This window comes from Syngnathus typhle, linkage group LG21, assembly GCF_033458585.1.
Source record: "Syngnathus typhle isolate RoL2023-S1 ecotype Sweden linkage group LG21, RoL_Styp_1.0, whole genome shotgun sequence".
Classification (NCBI taxonomy): Eukaryota; Metazoa; Chordata; class Actinopteri; order Syngnathiformes; family Syngnathidae; genus Syngnathus; species Syngnathus typhle.
Genome location: NC_083758.1, coordinates 2,696,208 through 2,720,676, shown reverse-complemented (window position 1 = coordinate 2,720,676; position 24,469 = coordinate 2,696,208). Strand labels below are relative to the sequence as shown.

The 24,469-nt window shown below is 45.6% G+C and overlaps 2 protein-coding genes across 2 annotated transcripts in view; one reads left to right on the top strand and one right to left on the bottom strand.

Annotated features, from left to right (window-relative positions):
* Positions 1 to 24,469, top strand: part of snd1 (staphylococcal nuclease and tudor domain containing 1) — a 111,304-nt gene that overhangs the window by 41,440 nt on the left and 45,395 nt on the right. The window lies entirely within an intron of this gene.
* On the bottom strand, positions 8,098 to 13,120 carry lrrc4.1 (leucine rich repeat containing 4.1). The gene has a single exon (XM_061269153.1). The coding sequence runs from the start codon at positions 11,285 to 11,287 to the stop codon at positions 8,459 to 8,461; it is 2,829 nt and encodes a 942-aa protein (XP_061125137.1). The 5' UTR covers positions 11,288 to 13,120; the 3' UTR covers positions 8,098 to 8,458.

Genomic DNA, 24,469 nt, shown 5'->3' with positions numbered 1-24,469 from the left:
CCCGACTCGTTTACGAGGACGACCTTGCGCTTCAAGTGTGTGTTTGCGTTGGGGTGTGTGATGGAATGGCAACTTGGCCAGCCACTCTTGATAAGCATACACTTTGCAAACAGTTCAAAGACACGGTCACTTGCCGCCTGGGGACCAGCCGAATCCTCTCAGCACTCTTCCCTCCTACCTGAAGGGCATTGCGGTACGCTTTGCCGTCAATTAGGGCCACAGAATAATAATGCATATGCCTCTCGTGCTGCACTTGATTCGCCAGGTCACCCGTAGCAGTCGACTCTCTTTTAACCCCGAGTTCTTTTGCCTTATTTGACTCCTCTGTCATTGTCGGTAGAAATGCACGTATTGAATTGGGTTCTGACAGTGGAGCGTGGTGTTTTATTGAACTCATTTGTATGAAGAAATGCTGTTCTGGGCTGAAGTATTATAGACAATTTAGACCTAATTCACAACTGAAGATGGGTCAAGTGATTGATATGTAGACAGATTGAATGTATTGAATCATAATTTCTCTGTACTTGATGCCTTGCTCAACAATCTAGTCTGTGGATTAAATGGATATTTGACGCACCAAATTTATTGACTAAGCATTATTCTACACTTATTAAATCTTTTTTTAAACAAATCGCCATCAGAATTAGAGTCTTTTAAATTAATCAATTAATCGGCAACGAACCGATTATCGAATTAATTGCCTGGTAGTTTTCGAATCGAGTAATTGTTGAGACATTTTGAAATGAAAGATTGTCCAAATCTTCTGATTTCAGGCTCTCAAGTAATAATTCTCGGATTTGTCTATTCCTTCATTTAAGCGGACTGATTTTTGTGAACATCTGCTTTTACATTGGAAATCAGTGACCATAAATCTTTCCATTGAGTACTAGCGCCGGTAGCTCCCTCTTTATTTCCCTTTTTTCTGAATTTGGTTCTCCGTGGAAAAAAGTTTGGAAACTCAACTCAACACAATTAGATCTAGGCTGGCCTTAGCTGTAGTTCATGCAATGCGACAATGGAAATGCAAAACAACTGCTTAGTGACTATCTTGTGAAAACAGCTTGTTGGTTTTTCAATATTAAATGGCGGGCCTTTGTTATTTTTTTTATACTTATCAGCATCCGGCCGCTGTTAAACCGAGAAACCCCCCCACTGACCCTCCACCCCATTACGTCTTCCAATCCTAACCCTTTCGCTTGCATGTTTTTCATACTTTGTATTATCTCTGCGCACTCGCCAGCTTGACAGATAAGAATAAATAAAAATGAAGTCTGTGACGAGCAAAGATTTTAAAGGCGTTAATCCTTGACCAGCTTAGCCCATCTCAGCATCTCCTTCCATTTCTTTACAAGACGTGGCGGCTATCTGCTCCGTCAGCTATGAGCGACTCCCCGTCCTCGGCCCGCAACCTCCCAGGCCCTTTTTCTCCCGTGTTTTTGCCAAAGGAGAGTCGGGTGTATAAAAGGAAGGACGAGCCTGGCGAAATCTTATCGGGATAAAAAAACACGTCAGGGGATTGGGCTGTGAGCTTTGAATTCAGATAATGACAATGGCAGCAGTGGGCAACTGACTGGAAAGATGCGCATGTGCTTTCTTTGAAAACACTCTCGGCTGGTTCCATAAAACGCTGGCGGGAGCTGTCTTGAAAAGCTTTTGGTTGCCGGCTCAAATCTTTTCAAAGCCAACGTTTTCTTTGCTTTTCTGCAAAGAGCCACATTTAATTGTTGTAATCGTCGTCGCTTTCATCAGTTGACACGTTGGCTCAATTTGGTTCCGACGTTCCGGCAAAATTTGAAACATCTGGCCGGGCTGTTTGATTCAACACCAGCCAAGGTTTTTGCAAAGCTTATCATGCTTCTTCCAAGATGCCCGCTGGTTGTAAAGCTCCTAAAAACCTGACACACTTGCTTCCATGGTGAGCATAGGACCCCACCATCAATATCCCAAAAAACTGATAATGTGGACAAAATGAATAGTTTTGTTATATTCCAAATTTCTCCGATATTCGGAGGCATACCAAGTTCAAACGAGTGTAAACAAGCTAGGATTATGTTTTTAGCAACTGTAGAGCCACCGAATGACGTGATAAAACTGGTCAGTGATGTGTTTGATTAAGTTATGTTGCAGCTAGTTATCTTCATTTTGGTATCCCTACTTGCTTCCATACATTTGCCACCGTATTTGTCTCCGTCTGCCACCTCGTACCTTGGTTTCGTCACTTTTGGCGGAGAAGTGACACTCAAAGCGGGGCACAGCAAGTTATCTCCTGGAACAATGCTAATGGACGCATGTACCGCTGTGAGCAAACAGTTTGTGCCCGTGTTGCCAAACGAGTGGGAGACCGAGCGCTTGCCAAGTCTACTCTCCATGCAAAACCGTTGATTCCGCTTTCCGTGTCGACGTCTTTATAAAATCATCTGCTCCGTGCCGGCTCGCCCCGACGGAGCGCTTGTCCCTTCAGGAAAATTGGCTCGTTCAAAGAAAGTGTGCTTTTATACTTGGGGAAAAACGGGCCACGGCTCACTGCAGACACAACGTGGCCTCGGGGGCTGCTTTAAAGGGTCATTTCAGGACTCCGTGTATTTTGTTTTTACCGAGTCATGCAATGTTCACTTGCAACATTGTCTTTTACGAACTTAAAATATTAGCTGTATATATTGCTGGAAAGTAACCGTGTCGGTTAACCACTGCTTGCTTCACAGCTGAGTTGCTTTGTGTTGACGGGTAATTCATTCATTAGGTAAGCATTTCTAAAAATTTCAGGAGGTTCCTTTTTTTTTTTACTGAAATGCTTCACGTCACACCTCAAAAACTTCACAAATCATTTCCTGAAAGAAAGGCCAACCATTTTGCCCGGATCTTTCCGGATTACTTCCAGTCTTAAGAAATATAATTGATTCCCTCCCTCCCTTTGCTTTTAATATTTCCTTCCATATCGGATTTAAGACATCTAATAAGTCTTTGCCGTTTTTTTCCCCTCCCATCCCGTTGCTCCCTCATTGATGCAGAAGTTCCTCTGAGGTTTTCACTGATGAAACTTTTAGCGTCGTCCCTGTCTTAATCTGCCGAACGTCTGTTTCATTCCAAATACAGAAAATTATTGAATATCGAAGTAACTCACGGCATTAACGCACAAAATTTGTTACGGTGATTGATATATTGGACATACGATGATGCATCACAGATGTTTGTATCCAGTGGTATCAATAATGTATCAAAGGCAACACCCTCACTCAGATGCTACTTAAGAGGAAATAACATTGATTTGACAACTCGCTCAACCTTGATGCCGTCCTTATTTACATAAGCCCACGATTGCAGCAGCGCTTGAATAATTTTCTGCCCCAACATGAAAATTTGCGAGTGATCCACACAGCTTTCATCTTGACATTGCTTTCATCACGCGGCGGCGTGCTCAGCATAGCACGGCATAGGCACGGTCAACTTTTTTCAAGACCGACTGGCGCCTCGTGACAATTCCAAGCTCTGCAAAGTGTCAATATTTCACACTTTTTTTTCCCCATGCCCTCCAGTTGCTTGGCCCTGCTCATATGGAAAATCATAAATAACGCGCAGCTTTAATTCTTTTTCAGTCCTTGTTTTTCTGTATTAGGTCCCTGCTGCCTTTTTCTTCAACGTCTGCAGCAATGCAGGGAACCATTTTATCACCCCAATTCCACCCCTGCTCAATCCCCCAAATGTCTACAGCCAGACATTTATTCCTCGCTGAGAAAAGATGAAATCCCCACCCCTCCCGTCGAAAACTCTCGCAGCTTACTTGACGGAAAACCAATCTCCTTATTTTCCTCCCCACAAACACATTCCTTTGTTACTGACCAAAGATAAATGCACGTTTTTTTTTTTCTTTTTAGTGGCACAAAAATGACTTCAATAATCTGAAGCCGTCTCAGTCCTGTATTCCTAGCCCAGTTATTATTTGCGCTGGGCAATAAATTTAAAAATAAATGCCATGTAGTTTAAAACCAATAACTTTGACCCCACTGGCTGGCGTGTTTGATCTTAATCAGCGATACCCTCTCACTTCCTCACATATGCCCCATTTGCCGCTCTCTCCCTCTCGCCCCAGACGTGATTTACGATGCAAACTCAGTCTCGACCTGCCGGACGCCCTCGTAAAAAGCGAGGATTACCCAGGACCAAAGCCCTCCCCTCCCGCCTCACCCCCCATCGTCTGCTAAAACACGGGTGATGATTTCCCTTGTAAACGTAGCATTAAGTCTTCAGTCATACAGATTCCCGTGACGACCAGATGAAAGAAAAAAAATTTGATAAAAAAAATCTATTAATTAAATGAAAAAAAAGTTGGTTAAGAAACATCTATTAATTGAATGGAAGTACATAACATAAAGAATTAGACAGGTTCTGCAACATGGTTAATTCATTTTTCCCCTCATTCGTCATTATAATACAGACATAAATGTAAGAAGGCCACAGCCCCTCAATAGTAGTAGTAGTAGAAGATAGATATATTTACAAATGTTACTACTGCTTATGTTAAAATATTTGTTGCTTAAACACAGACACCGGTTTTGCTAGCTCACCTATGGCGTCGTGTGTCAGCACTAAGCTACCAAAGGCAAAGTTATGGGAATGATTTAAATACACGTGACTGTTAACATAGTCAGTACATTTACACAATTTGTACATTTAGTTTGATCGTAAATAGCTTGAAACCTCTTCTTTGAAGAATTGTTCACTGCCAAGCTGCTGCTTGCTGTTAGATGACTGTCTTTGCTTCTCAAATTTTGGATTTGAAATGGATTGGCCAAGGTACGGCTATGTATGTTGGTATAGTTGTACAAAATGACACGATTGTATGAAGCAATATCTCGACGTGGAATTATCGTGAAAGTCTTGGTTTTTGACATGAGGACCAAAGCGGCTGGCCCTGACTCATGTTGACTCATTCGGCAACATGCTCGCAGGCCTCCTCAGAATAGCCTGCACGAGCAGACTGGCCAGTCACAGTGTACGTGTGCGCTCGCTGAAACGTACTTTGGAGCCGCGTGCCGACTGTTGGACTAATTGTCAAGATGCTTGTTTTGGGCGGTTGCTGGCTTGTTGAGTTACAGACGTTCTGAATTTGCATGGCAACTTAGAAGACAGCGTTTAAATATTTAACAATACCAATATTTAAAGTCTCATGAGTGACACTGTTGATCTTTCTGACTTGCTTACGTCAATGTCATTGTTTCAACTTCGCCTTAATCAGACTTTTTAAACAACACAACACACGCTCTTCAGCAATTCCCATGCTACACCCTTTAAAAACATTTGTAACCTATTAAATCCCATCGTGTTAAAAGTAACCAAAAAATAATAATTACCGTTGCACTTTTGTGGCCCACCCCATGTTAGGTGCTCGGGTACCATTAATTTTTTTTTAATTCCTGTTCGTTATTGGTGTGCAACCTGTAAAATGGAGTCGCCCACTCAAAGAAAGCGCACACGTGCACGTGTGCATTTTGCCAGTAATTGCGCCCCCTGCCCCCCCACGCCAAATTTGTGCTGACCTCACGCCTCAAACTCTCATATACTCTCTGAGCCCCCCCCCGCCTCCCACTCCTTAACTAGTCCCAATGGTCATTTCCATTACTGCTATCAGCAGTTCATTTTCATGTCCCGCACTGACCCCACCCCCCCCCCCCCCCCTCGCCGTCCTCCTCCTCCCGTGGCGGCCACATGGCCCTGGCGTTCATATCCCCCGTTCCATCTGTAGCTGGCACTCTTGCATCACATTTGCGCCGCTCACTTCCCTTTCCCTGTGCTGCTGCTCTCCCTTTTTGCTGCACCAGTTTTTTTTTGTATGTTTTGTTTTTTAATAAATCACCTTTTTGTTCTTTGAGCTTTTATCTTTATGTAACTTTATACATCCTCTATTTACTTCTTCTTTCATGACTGCTTAAAAACAGACTGGACGAGCAGGGGATGGGAAGATGGGTAGGGGGAGAAAAAAAAGAAACAGGAGGGAGAGATGGAGCGGAGCGTTTCCCAAGGAGACGTGCCCTTCAGTAACGGCCGAGCCCATTGGCTGACGGATGACCCCGCGGCCGCGTTGACTGATGAGTATGACGAGGCCTTTTATAGCACACACACGAGAGAACGTCACGCTCTCATGAGCCGGAATGCGCAATTTGCACATTGTCATGTATGGTAACATTACCAGTTTGAGACCAATACATGTCCATAAACGAATCAAATATTTTACTTGGGTATGTCAGCCTCGTAACACATTTGATAATGTTGTTTTTGTGTTTTTCAAATCACCCCCCCCCCCCTAGGGAAACGCTGACCGGCTTTCTCTCATGGCGTTTGCAAAACGCACGCAAATATTTCAAACGCAGGCTGACTCACCAACACAAAGCCAGAAACGGCGAGCAAAGCCTCCGTCAATGTCACTAAGTGATTTTTGTCGGGTCGAGCGAGCGAGTGAGCGGATGCTGCACTGCGGTGGGTTTACCCCCCCAATCTCTTTCTCCCCACAGTCCAATGACAATTATTAGTAGGAAGTGGAACTCACATCTGACAAGGTACTAATTAAGCCGCAGCCCTTTGGTATTAAAGCAGACCCCCTCGGAGTTATTATCACACGGTCCTCTGCTGACGCCACAAGCCTTCCTGCGCAGGAACATCCAGTTCCTTCCTGTTTTTTCCCCCCATTCTGACAAAAGACGAGAACACAAACTCCCGAGTTCAAGTGCCATTCCACACTAACACTCGCATCACTCTCCCTCTCTCGGGACATCATTAATCGCCACTAAGATAACCACTAAACTCTTTTTCTCAGATTATAAAAAGACAGGCGAGACTGCAGGTACGAACCCCCCCCCCCCCCCCACACACACACATTTTTCCACCACTTGTCAGTCCAATTATCTAAACTTGCCCCCACCAGTCTTGTCGCATAGATGCTTCTTCCATTTTACTTTCTCCTGATTTTCAACATTTGTTGACAATTAAGCTTTCAGATGTGTCACAAGGAGGAGTTTTGAAGTTCTCTGTTTTTCTTTGAGTACATAGAAAGCACGCGTGTCCAAACATTCATTGTACAAAAATAAAAATACTTTTGATGTTCTAGAAAATGAACCAGGATGCGCTCGGATATTAGATATCAAAGGAAAAAAAGTATTTGGACCTAAAACACTGGTTGTTAATCGTTGTTGTATTCCGTGTATTTTTTAAGTAGGCGTGTAGCCATTACCTTGCTGTTATTTTGCAAGTGATAAGACAAACTGCGCACTGCCACATATGTTGCATGTTATTGCTCTTTGTCAGACGCTAATCTGCGTAGCCAAGTTATGATAAAGAGGGGCAATCGTGTCAGAAATGAAGAATGCCCAGTTAACGGTGAGACCTAAGCGCCCCCCACCACCATCATGCTGATTGATGAAGCCACAACAGCTGGCAGCGCAATGAAAAGGGAAATGACGATCTATATTTTCCGGCCGAGATGAGGTCTTCACTATCGCTATTTCACCCGAATTTATCACCTTTTTACTCTTTGACGTGCGATTACATCAGCTCGTAAATCTCTCACCCCGGAAGAGGTTTGCTTCATCAGTGGTCGGGGTGAACAATGCGCTTATTGTTGTTATGATTGCCATTCGTTCACCTTTAATGATGTCAATGTAGGGTTCCATTGAACTGGCATGATCTAGCACTGTGGCGTCAAGCTGTAATGTCCAGCGTAGTAAAAGGGAAGGGAAAAGCAGCATGTCGGACATCTGAGTCATTCAGCACGCACGGGGTTAAAGGCAATAGCGCTGCATCTTGCTGCAGTATCTAACAGCAATTGGCTGATCTTTACAGTAACACCGACAGGAGAACAGGAAACTTCAGCAAATTAGGTTGTGTGTTTCTTACAAAAAATCTTTTTATTGCATTTATAACATTTGGCACGGTACAAATTCTTGGTGCTTTTACAAGATGAACCTGTAAAGATCAACGCTGACCTTTTTGTTTTTTTTAAGGTTTTTGTTAAAGAAAGGACTTTTTTTTTCTGTATAAATATTTCCTCGTATCACTGCATTCTCTGTAGCACGGTGTAAAAATCACACAGAATGCCCAACCCCCCCCCCCCCCTTTTTTTTTTTTTTAAACAACACTACCCTCATTTGTCAAAGTCAAGACAGTTTCTTAAACAACATTATTTTAAATAGAAGTTACAAGTTAGAAAATAGTTTCATTTTCTTTTTAATATACGTTTCTCTGTCACCAGCCCATGGTAGTTTCAACGTGTCCATATATATATATTTATTTATAAGCATGTACAACAAGAACTTGTCAGTCTTTGCGTCTGCTCTGTACAAAATAGACGTTTCTGTCCCTTCTTTTTTCATTGTGCATTCTATTGCATGATTTTAGTGGGGTCAGGATAGGGGGTGTGGCTTTATGGGCAATAACTGGGGCATAAGGGTGGGATGTCTAAACCTTTTTTTCAAATCTGAGTCTCCTGTACTTTCTCCTTGGTGTGAGTTTTAATGACAAAGGGCTCAGCCATTGTCGTGATGGTGCTGGGCAAGGTTCGAGGCAAAGAGTTCCCCACGTTGTTCTCTGTCCATTTGGCCCCGTGACCACCCGGTTTATAGGTGTTGTATTTTGGCTTCATGGTGCTGAAGTCCATTTTATGAGGACTGTAGTCCCCCCTATGTGGACTGTAATCCATTTTGGGTCTCTGAGCATGGGGACTGAACTCCGATTTAAAGGCGCTGAAGTCCGCTTTGTGCGGGCTGAAGTCGGTCTTGAAAGCATTGTAAGGGTCCTTGGTTTTGTAGTTGCTGTCAGGTTTACATTTCTGGACACTGTAGTCCATTTTGGGTTTTGGCTGAGTGCTGTAGCCAGGTTTATATGGACTGTAATCCGGTTTAGGTCTCGGATGAGTACCAAAGTCGTGCTTGAACGGGCTACTATATTCAACCTTGTGTTTATGCTGAGTGTTGTAGTCTGACCTTAATGGGCTGTAATCGTGTTTGGATTTTGGTTGGGTACTGTAATCTCTCTTTTGCCTTGGATGAGTGCTGTAGTCTGATTTGAAAGGGCTGTAGTCTGACCTTGTCTTTGGGTGAGTCCCAAAGTCTGGTTTGAATGGACTGTTTTCAGCTTTGGATTTGTGAGTGTTGTAGTCCTGTCTGAATGGGCTGTAGTCAGGCTTTTGTCTGTGGAGGCTAAAATCTGGCGTAGATTTGCAAGTGCTATAGTCTTGGACCGACTTGTGACCATGGAAATCCATGTGTGGCTTGTACGTTGTGTACTCTGCTTTTGGCTTGTGAAGGGTGAAATCAGGCTGAGGTATGTATTCGGCCTTGGGTTTGTGGTAGCTATAGTCCGTCTTGTGACTGAGATAGTCCATCTTGTGTATGCTATTACGGTCTCTTATTTCGGGTAGAGTCAGAGCTGTCTCTTGAGCCGCAGAAGCTGGTGGCGGAAGGTCCTCCTCGTCGACCTGGATGATCTCCACGGTGCGAGCAGCCGCCACGGTGCTCCTCTGCTGGTGGCGCTTTCTCAGTTTGTAGAAGGCAATGAGCATCACGGCAGCCAACAGCGTTACTGCCACGAAGCAGCCGATTATGATCTTGGTGGTTTTCATGACCTCATCCAGACTGGGGCCGGACTTGCCAGGCTTGCCGGTGGCCCCTTTGAGTCCGGGCACTGCAGATGGCTTGGCTGCACCAGGTGGGCTGTCTGTGCTTTGCAGCAACACAGTTGGTGTGGAGATGAACACTGGCTGAAAGACGGAGGGTGAGGCAGTTGTGGTGGTCGTTCCAAGGCCCAGTCCTCCTCCCGCTACGCCAGCCACCGCAGTAGAAGCAGATGTCGTCGTCGTCTTCTTGGGTTTGGGCATCTCTGTGGTCGGCCCCAAGACCTCCACTGTCACAGTTGTGAAGTAGCTCAAGTTGGAGGTGTTGAGCTCGGCCGCACTCACGTTGAGGTACGCCGACGCGTTGGACTTCCCAGCTGCATTGGATACCATGCAGGTGTATGTGCCAGTGTCAACAGCCAGGACATTTGAAAAATGTAAGGTGCCATCGGTGAGTACAGATATCCTCAGATGACTCGAGGCGTGAGTCAGTATAGTCCCGTTGGGTAGGAGCCAGCGTACTGAAGACATCTGGGCCGTGCGACAGCGAAGCTCAGCCACCCTCCCAGCCGAGATGTTAAAATCCCTTGGTGCGTCTGCAATGAACGGTGCCGAACACTGGGTTGCAGCCCCCTCTCCTTGCTCTACCTCCACAAGCTGCCGACCCCTCATGTTGGCAGGCAAATGGCATCGTCCACAGCAAGTAGAGTTTGTAGGTATGTATTCCCTCAACCAGCGTGCTAACCATACAGCATCACAGCCACAGTTCCAAGGATTATGGTGGAGATGGAGCTCCACCAAGTACCTGAGCGGGGAGAACAGATCATGGGGCACGGCGCTCAGGTTATTATGGGCCAGATTAAGCTCCACCAGTGACGGTAAGTCTTCAAAGGCATTGCGTTCTATCACGGTTATCTGTGAGTTCATCACCCATAGCTTTTTCAGTGAGTTCAGGCCTTTAAAGGAGCTCGGCTTTATCACGGGGAAGTGATTTTCAGAGATCTCCAGATCCTCCAGACCCTTAAGGGGACTCATGTTTGGCATCTCCCCCTTGATGTTGCACATGCCCAAGTTGAGGTACTTGAGATTTTGTAGGCCTTCGAAAGCTCCTTCTGAGATGTACTCCAGTTTCCGCAACTCGCCAAGGTCCAGTCGCATCAGGGAGGGCACCCGGTTAAAGGCGTAGGAAGGAATGCTCTCAATGGGGTTGTTCCTCAGCCACAGTTCCCTTAGTTTGGACAGGTACTCAAAGGCCCCACTGGGTACCACCGTCAGCCGGTTGTCAAACAGCTCTAGAGTGTTGAGGCTGGTAAGTCCATTGAACGCGCCCACCTCAATCTGCCGAATGGCATTCCGCCCAAGCTGGAGCACCTCAAGGTGGTGCAGGTGGCGAAATGAGTCAGCCTGCACCGCCTCGATGGCGTTTTCCATCAGATTGAGGTGTCGCGTGTTGGCCGGTATGCCCGGGGGCACGCGAGTGAGGCCCCGTCGGGTGCACACCACCTTCCCTTGCTGATTACTGCAAGAGCACTGTGGGGGACAGCCCTGGGGTCCTTGAGAGGCTGCCGCCCCTAAGGCCAGGGAGGCGCTGCTCCATGCCCGTGCCATCAGGAACACTACACAGAGTAGAGCGGTTTTCCTGGCACGATGCGCAGCTACCCTCCCCAGGAGACTCATGATGTGGCACATTCATAATTCAGCATCATCTGGGGGGCTGGTGGTGGTGGTGTGTGTGGGGAGCGGAGGGTTTGGGCACAGGAAGATGAGATGGTTGACTTGACTTTAGTTTTTCCGAGACCAGAGTCAAAAGGATTAAAGAGATTGAAGAAGGAAAGGGGACATTTTGATATAATGACACTTTTTGACACTTATCTTGAGTTAACAATGTATTCTCATGATCTGTGCTCACAAGTGAGGGGAGTGGGTCGAGGGTGCTGGCTGAATTGCAACATGGATGAAAAGGACACGGTGGTCAATTAAGCAAGCAAAAGCCATATTACAAAGACACAAGTCGAGAAGATAGGGTGTCGCAAACTGATGCAAAGAGGGGTTGAAACACTAGACACCTACCTCAAGTTAACAATACAGGTCCTTCAACTGAGACATATAGCTTCCCCTCACAAAGAGCTGTGGCACTCACTTGAGATGCACGTATTTCCCCGAGCAGCAACGTAAAGCCTTTTAACAACTGCCCTGCTAAACCAGGATGAGCCCTTTTGTAAATCCATACATCCAATTCGAAAGATTTGAAGGCCCTTTATGATGAGCGTTTGTCTCTCGAGCAACAACAACAACAACAAAAAGAAAAAAAAAATTGTACATAGGAATCCACTCAGGCTTCCAAAGAAGCAATGCTCCACTGCTGGCTTCTGGCAGTCAGCTCCTCTTGCCTCGCTTGTCCTTGGAATCCGACAGTTGATCCCCTCGATAGACACCTTATCCTGGTTTCCATAGCACTGGTCGTGGTACACAATTGTCCAAAATAGTCAGATTAGGACCAAATAAAAAGGTTGAAAAGGAATTACACAGTCCCTGTTTCCAGTGTTCTTTTCTTTTTGTTTGCGGCGCTCCGGAGGTGAGATTGACAATCCGGGGGGTAAAAAAAAAAAAAAAGAAGCCCCCACCCTCCTCCTCCTCCTCCTCCTCCTCCTTTATATTCCTGTGCCCACTTTTCAGTGGTCAATCATTTGGTTGGTTGGTCAGTCTGACAGCTCTTCTACCTTTTCATCCTCAATGTGGCGTCGTGTCCACTTGGATTTTTTTCCTCCTCTCTTTTCCTGCGCACTCGGCAGGGGTTGCAAAGACTCGGCGCGGCTCCCGGCTTTTTCCCGCCGTCCTTATCCCCTCATTCCCTCTCGTCAAGTTGCCGCACACTGCGGCCGTGCGGCAAATTGCGGACGCACGCGCTTCATCCTTGCCAAGCGCACACAGCAGCAGCTGCAGCCTGCCTCCCGCGCACTTCCCAATAATCCGTCAATTTCTTCAGAGAAGGGAGGGGGGGAGCGGGATGGAGGGTAGAAGTAGGAGAGGAGGGGAGAGGAGTGGTAGTGGTGTTGATCGAGAGTGGGGGGGTGAGTTTAGAAGAAGGAGGGGTGGTGCGCAGTTTCTCCTTTCTCTGTTCTTTTATCCTTTTCCTTTCTGGTCCTCTCTTTTCTCTTGTTTTTTTTTCTTCTTCTGAAACCCCCGCTCCTCTTGTGGCGCCGATCAGCGCTTCCTTTCCGACGCTGCGTCCGCCCGGTGGAGAGATCAGCAAGGCAGCCAAGGCAAGCGCAGGGTGCAAGCAGGGCTCACAGGCGTGACGTTAACAGTAGCGTCGATGTGGAAAGGATCCGTTGTAGCAGCTAAAGGGAGAGAGTGAGCGAGCTTGGATCTTGCGCTCTCTGTCTCTGCCTCTCTCTTCTCTCTCTCTCTCTCTCTCTCTCTATCTACTCATTCACTCTCTCTCTCGTGCACTCTCATTTTCTCTCTCGCTCTTGTTCTCGCTCTCTCTGCAGTGTCCTGAGGTAGTTGGGTGAGCTCAAAGCACTCAGACCTTATTTAGAGATGCAACTCTTGAAAAACCAGTTTTCTCCTGTTGTCCCGCTGCACTCTTTATTTGAAATGCGCTCTCGTCGCCTGGCCTAAGGGTATTTAAAGAAGCAACAATGAGTAAAGAGGTAAATTAAAAGAATGCCGTCTTGCCCTTCACATTTTGTTCTGTAGTGGGAAAACTAGCAGAACATGAATGGAGTGCTGACGCATTGTGCTACCGGAGATTGTTCCATATGCGTATAGCTACGATTATTCCCCTCTCCAAGACTCGTCACCTGAGGTCACCCTCGTATTTCTTTGCTGTCAGGCTCACCTTTCAACGTTCACTGTGTCACTCGTGATACTAGTAGCAAGGCATTTAATTCAATTTCCCATACCTCATCACGGAGGCCATATATTTAGCTTGAGACCCTTTTTTGGACTCCCAGAGCCCACAAGGTTGAAACTTGCAGGTCCTATGAAGACCCAATTGCTAAGCTTCCAATCCGTCCGTCTCTGTTGCGCTTCCCGTTGACGTCATGTTTTTGTCACTACATGTCCGTGCAGTTAGTCTCCAAAACCTATTAAAGCCTCCAAAATGTATGGCGGTTAAACGCCTGGACCGAAGCAAAACCTTGCAATCCCACAAAAGGTCATTTTCAAGAAGGCAATTGGCAGGAAATGGGACATGCTCTACCACTCCGCCCCCCTGTGTTAGTATAGCCTAAAACAAATGCACCCTACTGTCCCATCACTTCGATATCGCCGATGATTTGTACATGCCCCATGTCCATTAAACCGGGAAGCTTCGTGGGTAATTGATGGTCGCTAAAGCTTGCTGTGACAGCGCTACTGGATGTGTGTGTGTGTGTGTGTGAGCTAGCAGATAAGCGTGTGAAAGCGGGAGAAGGAAAAGAGAGGAAGAGCAAGCACGGCAGGCATAAAAGGTCATAGCGCCTGTAGCGCAGTGCACTATTCCCACCGGCGCAACAAGCACACACCCACCGGCATTATACACCCACCGACTTTCTTCTTTACTTCACCGCAATTGAATACCAATGGGCTTCAATCGAGCACATTGCTTTCGCACGAGTATGCAGAAGGGATATTCCTGCGTTAAGGTGAAGCCTTCCTCTCCGAAATGGGATTCCCCCTCGCAGGACTGCCCCGTGCGATGCTGTGTAACTGCATCTTCCTCATTGATTGCCTGATCTAAAATGGGACGTTAGGCTATTAAGTCGCAGATGTGTTTGGTTGTAGATGACAAGTTGCTTTGTCTGTGTCGTATTTCACATCTTGGTGAGCAGGTGACCGCGAATGAGTCAATCCAGTCCAAAGATTCAATGATTCTCCTGGTATCTCCTTGCTCAGTGGCTACATGAAACCAGTTTATGGCCTGTCAAACTTTAATGTGGTCAACCTTTGGGGGTTAGAGAGCCAGAGTTTGACCCAGAGTGCGGGGGCTGGGCGGCGACCCAAGTAAAATCACTTTTCCTGAGTGAACAACGTTCACCTGGAATACAGGCAGAACGCGAGCCAAGGCAAATTTACATACTGTTAGATTTAGAGCGTCGATCCGCCGCTTTAGATTGTGCCAGTGTAAAGTACACATGCACGGGGAACGGCAGCCAGGAAGCGAGGTCACACAGTCGGGCCCCATATGTTCACAGTAAAACTCACACTTGGCGTTGACGAGACAAGTGTTGTCAGGCCGTACCTCCAGGACCGACCGACTGGTGGTGACCCGATGAGCTGTCAGATATGTGGGACCTTCACACCATAATGCCAGCCTCCCGATGCCCTTTGCCTACCCAAAGGCTCTTTTGAGCCTCTCTAGAACCGGAGGGCACCGGATGTGGTTTGGGGGTATCGCGCGACCTACTTTGGCGTGGCTTTATCGGTCGCGGTCTTTGGACGGGAGTATACAAACCGTACCCAACACCCCCTGCGGCAAGTGCTGGCAAATCTGGGCTTTGGCCAGTCACATGTAGGTCAGCAGCCTGTGTCCGTTTGCATATGTGTGCGTGTCACTAGTTTCATTTGGATTAAAAGGCCTGCGGTGTGCCATAGCGCCAATGACAATCAGATTAGTGGAATGTATATCTGCATTTTAGGACGAATTGTAATCAAGGAGTCACCGCGCGAGTCCATAGGCGAGTCCTGCATGTGGTACACTTCTCTTAGAAAGTTTTGAGACTTCTATACGCTGCTTATGCACTGCACCAATCTTTCATGGTTTTCTTCCACCATGTCCATTGTAATTCCCGTTTCGGCAGCTATGCCGCAATTTTCACCGTAGCTCTTTTATATGGAAATTCAAGCGACCGTGTCGAGGTGTCATTCGTAAGTGGTGTTGAGCAAATAAACAGTGTAATCACCCTGCCTTGAACTTGCTGCCTAAAACAGTTTTTATTCAGCGGGGAAACGAGGCACACTATTTCCGTCCACGTCTTGGACGATTATGAAGTTTTTGCACCGACTCGAATGGCCTTTTAAGTGGCCTGTAATGTCCCAGTGCTTGATTACGCCGCCCGCGCTGATGCAATATTATTTTAAGCCACTGAAACACACACGTGCAACTCAATGACGCTGACCTTCAGGCAAAAAAAAAAAAGATTATAGTCCATCCCGTTTTCATCTTCATTTCTAGGAATTAATACGCTAAGAGATTACAGACACACACACACACCAGTCACAGTTTAAACAGCTTCCCCGTTTGTGATATCATTTCATAAGCGCCACACAAGTTTAATCAAGCAGCAGCTTTTCTAGAGATTAATATTGGGCCATAAGTGCATATTAGCAACGTCCGTCTGGCCAGGTTTGTGAGACAAACCTTGAACTCATTCCCTTTTTGTAATTGACTTTCACTCTTAAATTAAAACATTCAGCATATTTGTAGTCTCTCAAACGAGGGCAGCATGAGGTCTTGACAGTTGAAGGCAAAAGGATGAGTGTTTCCTTTGCATCTCATTCCGCGTTATTCAATGTTTGAGCTTTAGCGAGCTGCCATTGTCTCCAGACTAATGGGCTTCATTATGTCGAGCTGTGTTCCTAGCGGCTGCCAGAGCCGGGATTAGCCGTAGCGCTGCGTTAGCTGGAAGCAGAAGAAAAGGCGCTGCTTCGTTAGCAGTCCTTAACCCTATCAAGGCGACACGAGTGCCCCGTTTTGAGCCGATACACACACAGACACACACACACACACACCAAAAAGTTGTCGTTCTCGTTCCTGTACTAGCCACATTAAAATTCATTGTACATCTTTGTACATGCGTTTATCACAATGTTGCGTTGCGAACTGACATGTCAGAGAAAATGGATGTCTCTGTTGCCAGGCAATCCGCAGGTAAAACACAGTAAATCATGGGAGCGGGAGGTTTAAATCTTTTGGAGGTGCCGGATAAGATGCCATCTTTGTAGAGATAGCCTGCTGCTTCTTCTCTTCTTCTATGTCCCGACAGCATTGTGACTTTTGATTTTAGGCAACAAAGGGTACAAAAAATGTCATTCGCCTTGATGTCGTCATCTGGCCGACTTAAACAGTTTGTAGACTTGATAGATGAGTCCTGGCACTGTAAGTAAGTAGTCTTACAACGGAGTATCTGCAGGTAATCAGATCAGCCGTTTAAAGCTCTTAAAAGCAAACTGCGATACCTTCAAGATATTCTTTATCAAATATCTCCAATAAAGCCATTGTGGCACATTTGAATAGAAACCTTACTGTTATCCGTCTGACCTCCAAGCATCCTTTCAAAGCTTATCGGAAGTCACCGCCTTTGCGATGCTGTTGCGTCCAAACGACTAATCCAGAAAAATCTCGCTCGCGCTTCACGTCGCACTGGGATTAGTCTGACCGAGGCCTATACATCGACCTGGTGACTGAATTAAAGCTCTGTACTCAAAGGTGCTTGGTTGATGGGGTTAAGGTCAGGGCAGCTTCCCCCATCTGTTCCAACAAAATCTGAAGCATATAATTCTAAAAAATAATATCACATTTCCAGCTACACTTCAATTTTTGTTGTTGCGGTGAGATTTGTTCCTAATAGGCAATTTTACATTCTGCTTTCTCAATTGAAGTAAAGGTAAGGTACATGCTGGTCACCTTCATTTTAGCAGGGGACTTGTCATGTGTAAGAATTTGCTATTTACTATGTGTGCATAAAGTCAGCACGCGTTGACGTTTATTTCCTTCTCGCCGGCCAATGTTGTCCCTGAGTAATGGACTGCGCATCGGCCATTTTTATGCCTCTTCCAGGGGTTGATTTTTTTTTTTTTTCCTTCTCCCAACTTCATCTGCCTTTACCCTTCTTGTGAAGGTGATATGTTGGGCTTTTTTTTCTTCCTTCAAATTGACTCGCGGGTAGACTGTTAAGTATGTGTCCGTTTTGACTCAAGGGTAGGAAACACCTAAATCATCGATACCTACAAGGACAGAACATGCCTTAACTCTTAAATACCTTCATTAAAGTCGATGCTGTGGATGGATGCTGCCGTCAACTGGTTGGCGCAGGCCGACAACAAGAAACGGCAAATGAATTGTGGTGAGAATTCACAGCGTGCCTTTAAAAACCTCTACAAACCTTTAACTCAGAGGTCTCTTTGCTTGAGTGTGTTTTCTGTAGCAGTGCAATCAGGTGTATCCCCTCCGGAGGTAGGTTTGTGGCAGGGTTGCATGCTCGGTCCGGGTTATGGTGGGAAGAGGAAAAACGGGGGGAAAAAGCAGCAGGCAGCACTTTCTAAATTAAAGTCAATAATACAGCAGCGTGTTCCATCAAAGGCGGCCTTCCCACGCCGTTGCTAAGGAGAGCGGCGGGGTCTAATGTCGATTGACTTCTCCCGAGTACCTGTGCACTGGACAACATGTGTTTGTGTGGGTGAATACACACGGATTGAGTGGAGAGGTGTCGGCTATTGCTATACAAAAGTCATAACCAGGCTACAGTCCACTGCCAATTTTTGGTTTAGCCGTGGCTTCAATGACAGGTTTAAAATTTTCAAGGTGTTTTAATCATGATCAATCGTGATTAATCGTGGTCTTGGCTGTTTTCCTGGCTCTCCAAGATGAGGTCTCTAGCTCTCTTGACAAGTTTCTGGAAGTTCAGTCCTTGAAGCAACACATTCCTGCATGTATTTGGGAGATTTTGTTTCTGTCGGATGAAATTAAGCTTGAACTTCTCGGTCATAACAGCCCATGGACAAGGAAGGAATTCAGAACAGTTCAAAATAGCAGTCAATGTGCGCACAAAATATTTAGGCTTTTGCTCGGATGTCATGTCTGGACCATCTGAATGTTATTCAAGGTTAATCTGAGGTGTCCTGGCTATCATACATTTGAATGTGTTTGGTGAATAATTTTAAACATAGCCCCAACCCATTTGGAGAGTGTGCACACTTTTGCAACCACATTATTTTAGGTTGTTTTTTTGGGCGGGGGGGTGTTTGTCAACTCAAGAAGAGAAACATTCACTGCTGCATTCTAGATTGTGTTCCTCATGAGCAAATGTTAGTTTATGACGTAATCAAACCCTCCTTGACATGCAAACTGCAGATTTAACGAGCGTTTTTTATGTTAATTAGACGAGTGCACAAGTTAGTTTCCTGTGTTGGTTGCTGTCAAAATGTCTACTCATGTACTGGCAATCGAGTTTGACAATAGTTTTTTGGTCAATTGATGGCAGGGAAATGGCTGCGTTCACTCTGTTTGAAATCTATTCAAATGCAATAACACATTAAAAGGAGCCATCGAGTGTAAAAGTGCCCAGCGCCTTACCTGGAGCTTTTTTTCCCCCACTGATACCCACTTTTCTGCAAGTTAATGGACTCTTGCGAGACTGCTCGGAGCCACGGTATTTAGTGGGAACATTGCGGTTATTTGAGGTGGGCAACAATTCACTTGTATATATATGTTAGGGGTGTAAATCGCGGGGTATATATATGTTAGGGGTGTAAATCGCGGGTATTGTCACGATACGATATATCGATACAAAGGTCCGCGATACGATATTTGCCGATATCTTAAAGCCTGCTGTGATTCATTCACGATACATCACAATATAGTGCTCCACGATCAATATTTTTATTTTTTATTTATTTATTTTTAAATAAAAAATATAGAACAATATCCTGATTTATAACAATTCATACGCAAAATCAACAAGGTACTGCAAACTCTTTATTTAGGAAATTACAAGAGTATTGTAGTATACAAAGTGCTTATTTTAACACTAAACTTTAACAAATTCCTATATTTTTTCTCATAAGTAAAGAAAAATGAATATTCTTTCTTTTTTTGTAATACCATTAACTTTAAAGTGCATTACTGAACTATTTATTTACAATAATTTTAATTGTCCGTTGAGCCATCTTTTCTTTGGAATCCAAAGTGCTTCCAAACGAATGACTTGAAGCCCAAGGGGGAGAGGATTTCCTCGTCTTCTTGGACACTAGCCATAGCACCAGCCCAGGAGCCGCGTAGTTGTCGGCTCCCCTTTCATGTGCCTGCTCTGCTCACAACACAACAACGCCGCGCACTGCTCCCGGAAAGAGGAAGCAAGCAACAATGAACTGGATTTCAAAATAAAGTCGCGTCTAATGTCCGAGGTCAAACATGGCGATATAAATCGATGTTTACCTTTAGCATCGATGCCAATAAATCGTAGAGCATTATATCGATTCATCGATGTGTATCGATGAATCGTTACACCCCTAATATATATATAGGCAACCATATATATATATATATATATATATATATATATATATATATATATATATATATATATGGTTTATATATATATATGGTTTATATATATATATGGTTTATATATATATATGGTTTATATATATATATATAAACCAGCACCCAAGAAGTACAGCCAGATGAACGTACCTGAAGCACTGGAGACTGCCAAACAGAGGCTCCTAGCCCTGTCCAGCCGCCTAAAGAGATACACAAGAGAAAGTGAAGCCAGGCGAATAAACAGGCTCTTCACAACCCAACCAGGAAAAGTGTACTCTCAATGGCAGGGTAACAACAGCAGAGCAGACCCACCAAGACTGGAGACTGTGCAATACTGGAAGGGCATATGGGAGAAGAACACATCACACAACAGGGAGGCACAATGGCTAGTCTCTCTAAGAGAAGACCACAGCAACCACCCTGAGCAGAACCCAGTTACCATCACTGTGACAGACATCCAAGAGAGAGTCTCAGGTATGAAGAACTGGACAGCACCCGGGCCAGATATGATCCATGCCTACTGGATTAAGAAGCTCACTGCACTCCATGAGCGCCTAGCAGAACAAATGAACCAGCTACTAAAAGTTGGAACTCACCCCGAATGGTTAACTGAAGGACGCACAATCCTGATCCTGAAGGATCCCACGAAGGGTACAGTCCCATCCAACTATCGGCCAATAACCTGTCTCCCTACAACATGGAAGATCATGTCAGGCATCATAGCGGCTAAGATAAGTGTGCACATGGCTCAATACATGAGCACAACACAGAAAGGCATAGGCAGTAATACCAGAGGAGCCAAACACCAGCTGCTGGTTGACGGAACAGTCGCCCGAGACTGCAAGACTCGACACACCAACCTGTGCACTGCCTGGATTGATTACAAGAAAGCCTACGACTCCATGCCACACTCATGGATCACTGAATGCTTGGAACTGTACAACATCAACAGGAACCTGAGAGCCTTCATTGCAAACTCGATGGGACTGTGGAAAACAACCCTTGAGGCCAATTACAAGCCAATTGCACAAGTCTCCATCAAATGTGGCATATACCAAGGAGATGCTCTGTCCCCACTGCTGTTCTGCATAGGTCTGAACCCCCTCAGCCAAATAATCAACAAGACTGGCTACGGATACCGACTCAAAAATGGGGCCACCATCAGTCACCTCCTATACATGGATGACATAAAGTTGTATGCCAAGAGCGAGCGAGACATCGATTCACTGATCCACACAACCAGGATCTACAGCACAGACATTGGAATGTCATTCGGACTAGAGAAGTGCGGTCGCATGGTGACAAAGAGAGGGAAGGTAGTCCATACAGATGGGGTCTCACTCCCAGAAGGAACAATAACAGACATTGAGGACAGCTACAAGTACCTTGGTATCCAACAAGCAAATGGCAACCTCGATGAAGCCACAAGGAGAGGAGCCACAGCCAAATACCTACAACGAGTAAGGCAAGTCCTCAGAAGTCAGCTAAATGGCAAGAACAAGATCCGGTCAATAAACAGCTACGCCCTGCCAGTCATCAGATACCCTGCAGGAATAATAAGATGGCCAAAGGAAGAGACTCAGACCACAGATGTCAAGACACGGAAGCTCCTAACCATGCACGGAGGGTTCCACCCTAAGTCCAGCACCCTGAGACTGTACACTAGCCGCAAAGAAGGAGGCCGAGGACTACTGAGTGTGAGAGGCACTGTTCGGGATGAAACAGCCAAGATCCATGAGTACATCAAGGAAAAGGCCCGAGTTGATGTCGTGCTCAGTGAATGTCTCAGACAATGGCAAACAGAGGAGGAGTGGCTAGAGACACCATCATGGGAGGACAAACCCCTACATGGGATGTACCATCGACAGATAAGTGAAGTGGCTGACATCAAGAAATCCTACCAATGGCTGGAAAAAGCTGGACTGAAGGACAGCACAGAGGCACTCATCATGGCTGCACAGGAACAGGCTCTGAACACCAGAGCAATAGAGGTCAAGATCTACCACACCAGACAAGACCCAAGGTGCAGGCTGTGCAAAGAGGCCCCTGAGACAGTCCAGCACATAACAGCAGGGTGTAAGATGCTAGCAGGGAAAGCATACATGGAACGTCATAACCAAGTGGCTGGCATAGTGTACAGGAACATCTGTGCAGAGTATGGACTGGAAGCCCCAAGTTCAAAGTGGGAAGCACCCCCTAAGGTGACAGAGAATGGGCGAGCCAAGATCCTGTGGGACTTCCAGATCCAGACTGACAAGAAGGTGATGGCGAACCAACCGGACATTGTGGTGGTGGATAAACAACAGAAGAAGGCCGTGATAGTGGATGTAGCAATACCAAGCGATGGCAACATCAGGAAAAAAGAACTTGAGAAGCTAGAGAAATACCAGGGCCTCAAAGAAGAGCTTGAGAAGGCCTGGAAAGTGAAGGCCTCGGTGGTGCCCGTGGTCATTGGGGCACTTGGGGCAGTGACCCCCAAACTGGAGGAGTGGCTACAGCAGATTCCAGGAACAACATCAGACATCTCAGTCCAGAAGAGTGCAGTGCTAGGAACAGCCAAAATACTGCGCAGAACCCTCAAGCTCCCAGGCCTCTGGTAGAGGACCCGAGCTTGGAGTGGGAGACCACCCGCGGAGGGTGAGAGGGGAATTTTTTATATATATATGGGGGTGTGTGTGGAAATGTGTGTATATATATATATATATATATTTTTTTTTTTTCTTCGCCCACCACTCACGAATAGTGAAACCGTGCAGACGTGCCTTCTAATGTGTGTTTTAGCCTGCGGATGACTTGTCAGTCCGCAGGGATGCCATTTGTTTGTCCCGTTTGTTGACAACAACAAAATAAATGCTACTCAGTCAGTCACTTGAGTTTTGTTTGAAGGAAGCCTCAGTTGAGCGTATAGCTGAAAACGCCACAAGACAACAGCCCGTGGGCGAAGGCATCGACTTAATTAAAAAAAGGTGTCTCATCGGATATCGGCGCAGGAAGTGCGGCCGGCAAATTGTTGTAAGCTTGTACCTGCATAATCCGCTACTAGTGTTGTCTGCCTGTGGCTATAGTTGGGGTAATTGAATCTGCCGCCTGTTTTCAAGGGAGTTCTACCTATTGTTCCACACAATAGTCATATCTTAGCGGAGGATACCGTTAAAAGTGCATCTGCCAAATGAATCAAGCGTAATCAGTGATACACTCGGATACAGATCATTTAATTACGGCTACCTCTTGAGTGCAGGTGCTCTGCAATCTTCAATGCTTTGTTTATCTCGCTATTATACTCCCATATCTCTATCCAGTGCCCAGAATGACAAAAGAATACACCCCTGCCTAAAAAAAAGCTTTTTGAAATCACAGCTACCTCCGTGGCGAAGGTCAAGGCCAGTAAATTCATTCATATGTTGTAAAACGCGACAAATATCCATTGTCACGATCGTTACGAACAAGTTTTTCCGCCTTATGGTTGCCCTTCTTTTGTCTTTTTGTCCTTTCGCCCTGTTCCAGCGTTAATCCTTCGTGTCCTCTCCAAGTTAGCACTGATTAGCGGCATCTGGATTATGGCGGGCATTTAGGGCGCCAAGATGAGGGCAAATGAGGACAAAAGCAAAACCCCTTCGAAAAGGCTCTTACCAAAAAGAAAAACGTGATCTTTTTACGATGGTTTGAAATTCCCAGACCACCCCAACCAAGTAACAGACCGCAAATAAAGCACTGATGTTTAAGCCTCTTTGACCGCGTCGACACGCCACATTACAGCGCTCCATTTTGATGGGTGAAATTCATTGGAAAAGATGAGAACGCACGCATGCACACTCATTTTCGGCCCGAGTCCAATTTAATTTGCGCTCTCGCATCTGATGCCACACAGATTCATAAAAATGTCTTGGGGGCCGCCCGCGGTCGAGAGAAAAGGCAACTAGAGGTGAAATGGTATTTGCCACCCAATTGTAATTTGCTATCCGGCAACAGACTAACTCTGTTTACTCGGCGGCCGCTAAGTAGGAATGACACAATAACATCTGCCCCCGTCTGCAATCGGATCATTTTCGTCTTGGCCGCCCTGACCACCTGTTGTTGCTGAAGCAAGGTTCATTTGTTTCATGGCGTCACGGTTCATGTTGCACGTTCGCCCACTCACAGTTGTAACCGTATCAGGCTGTCAAAGTGCGATTCATAAATGAGGGGAAATGCACTACCGTAATTTTCGGACTAAAAGTCGCACCGGAGTATAAATCGCACCAGCCATAAAATGCCCCAAAAAGCGAAAAAAAAATTAAATAAGTCGCTCCGGAGTATAAATCGCATTTTGGGGGGCAATTTATTCGACAAAATCCAACACCAAGAACAGTCATGAACGAGCAACAACAGGCTAAACGATAGGTATGCTAACGTGACATAAACACAAACTAAGAGCTGAGATTTTGAGTTTTTCAAAAAACTATTAAATAAATAACACATTAATAAAACCATCTGCGTCACTCCAATTCATTAAATCCATCAATCGTCCTTTGTCAACAATGCGGGCGCGCCGCTGACGGCTCTTGCACTTCAAAATATTCCACAGGCCCATATAACGATATATAAATTATATATCAAATAAATATTATATAAGCAATAATGTT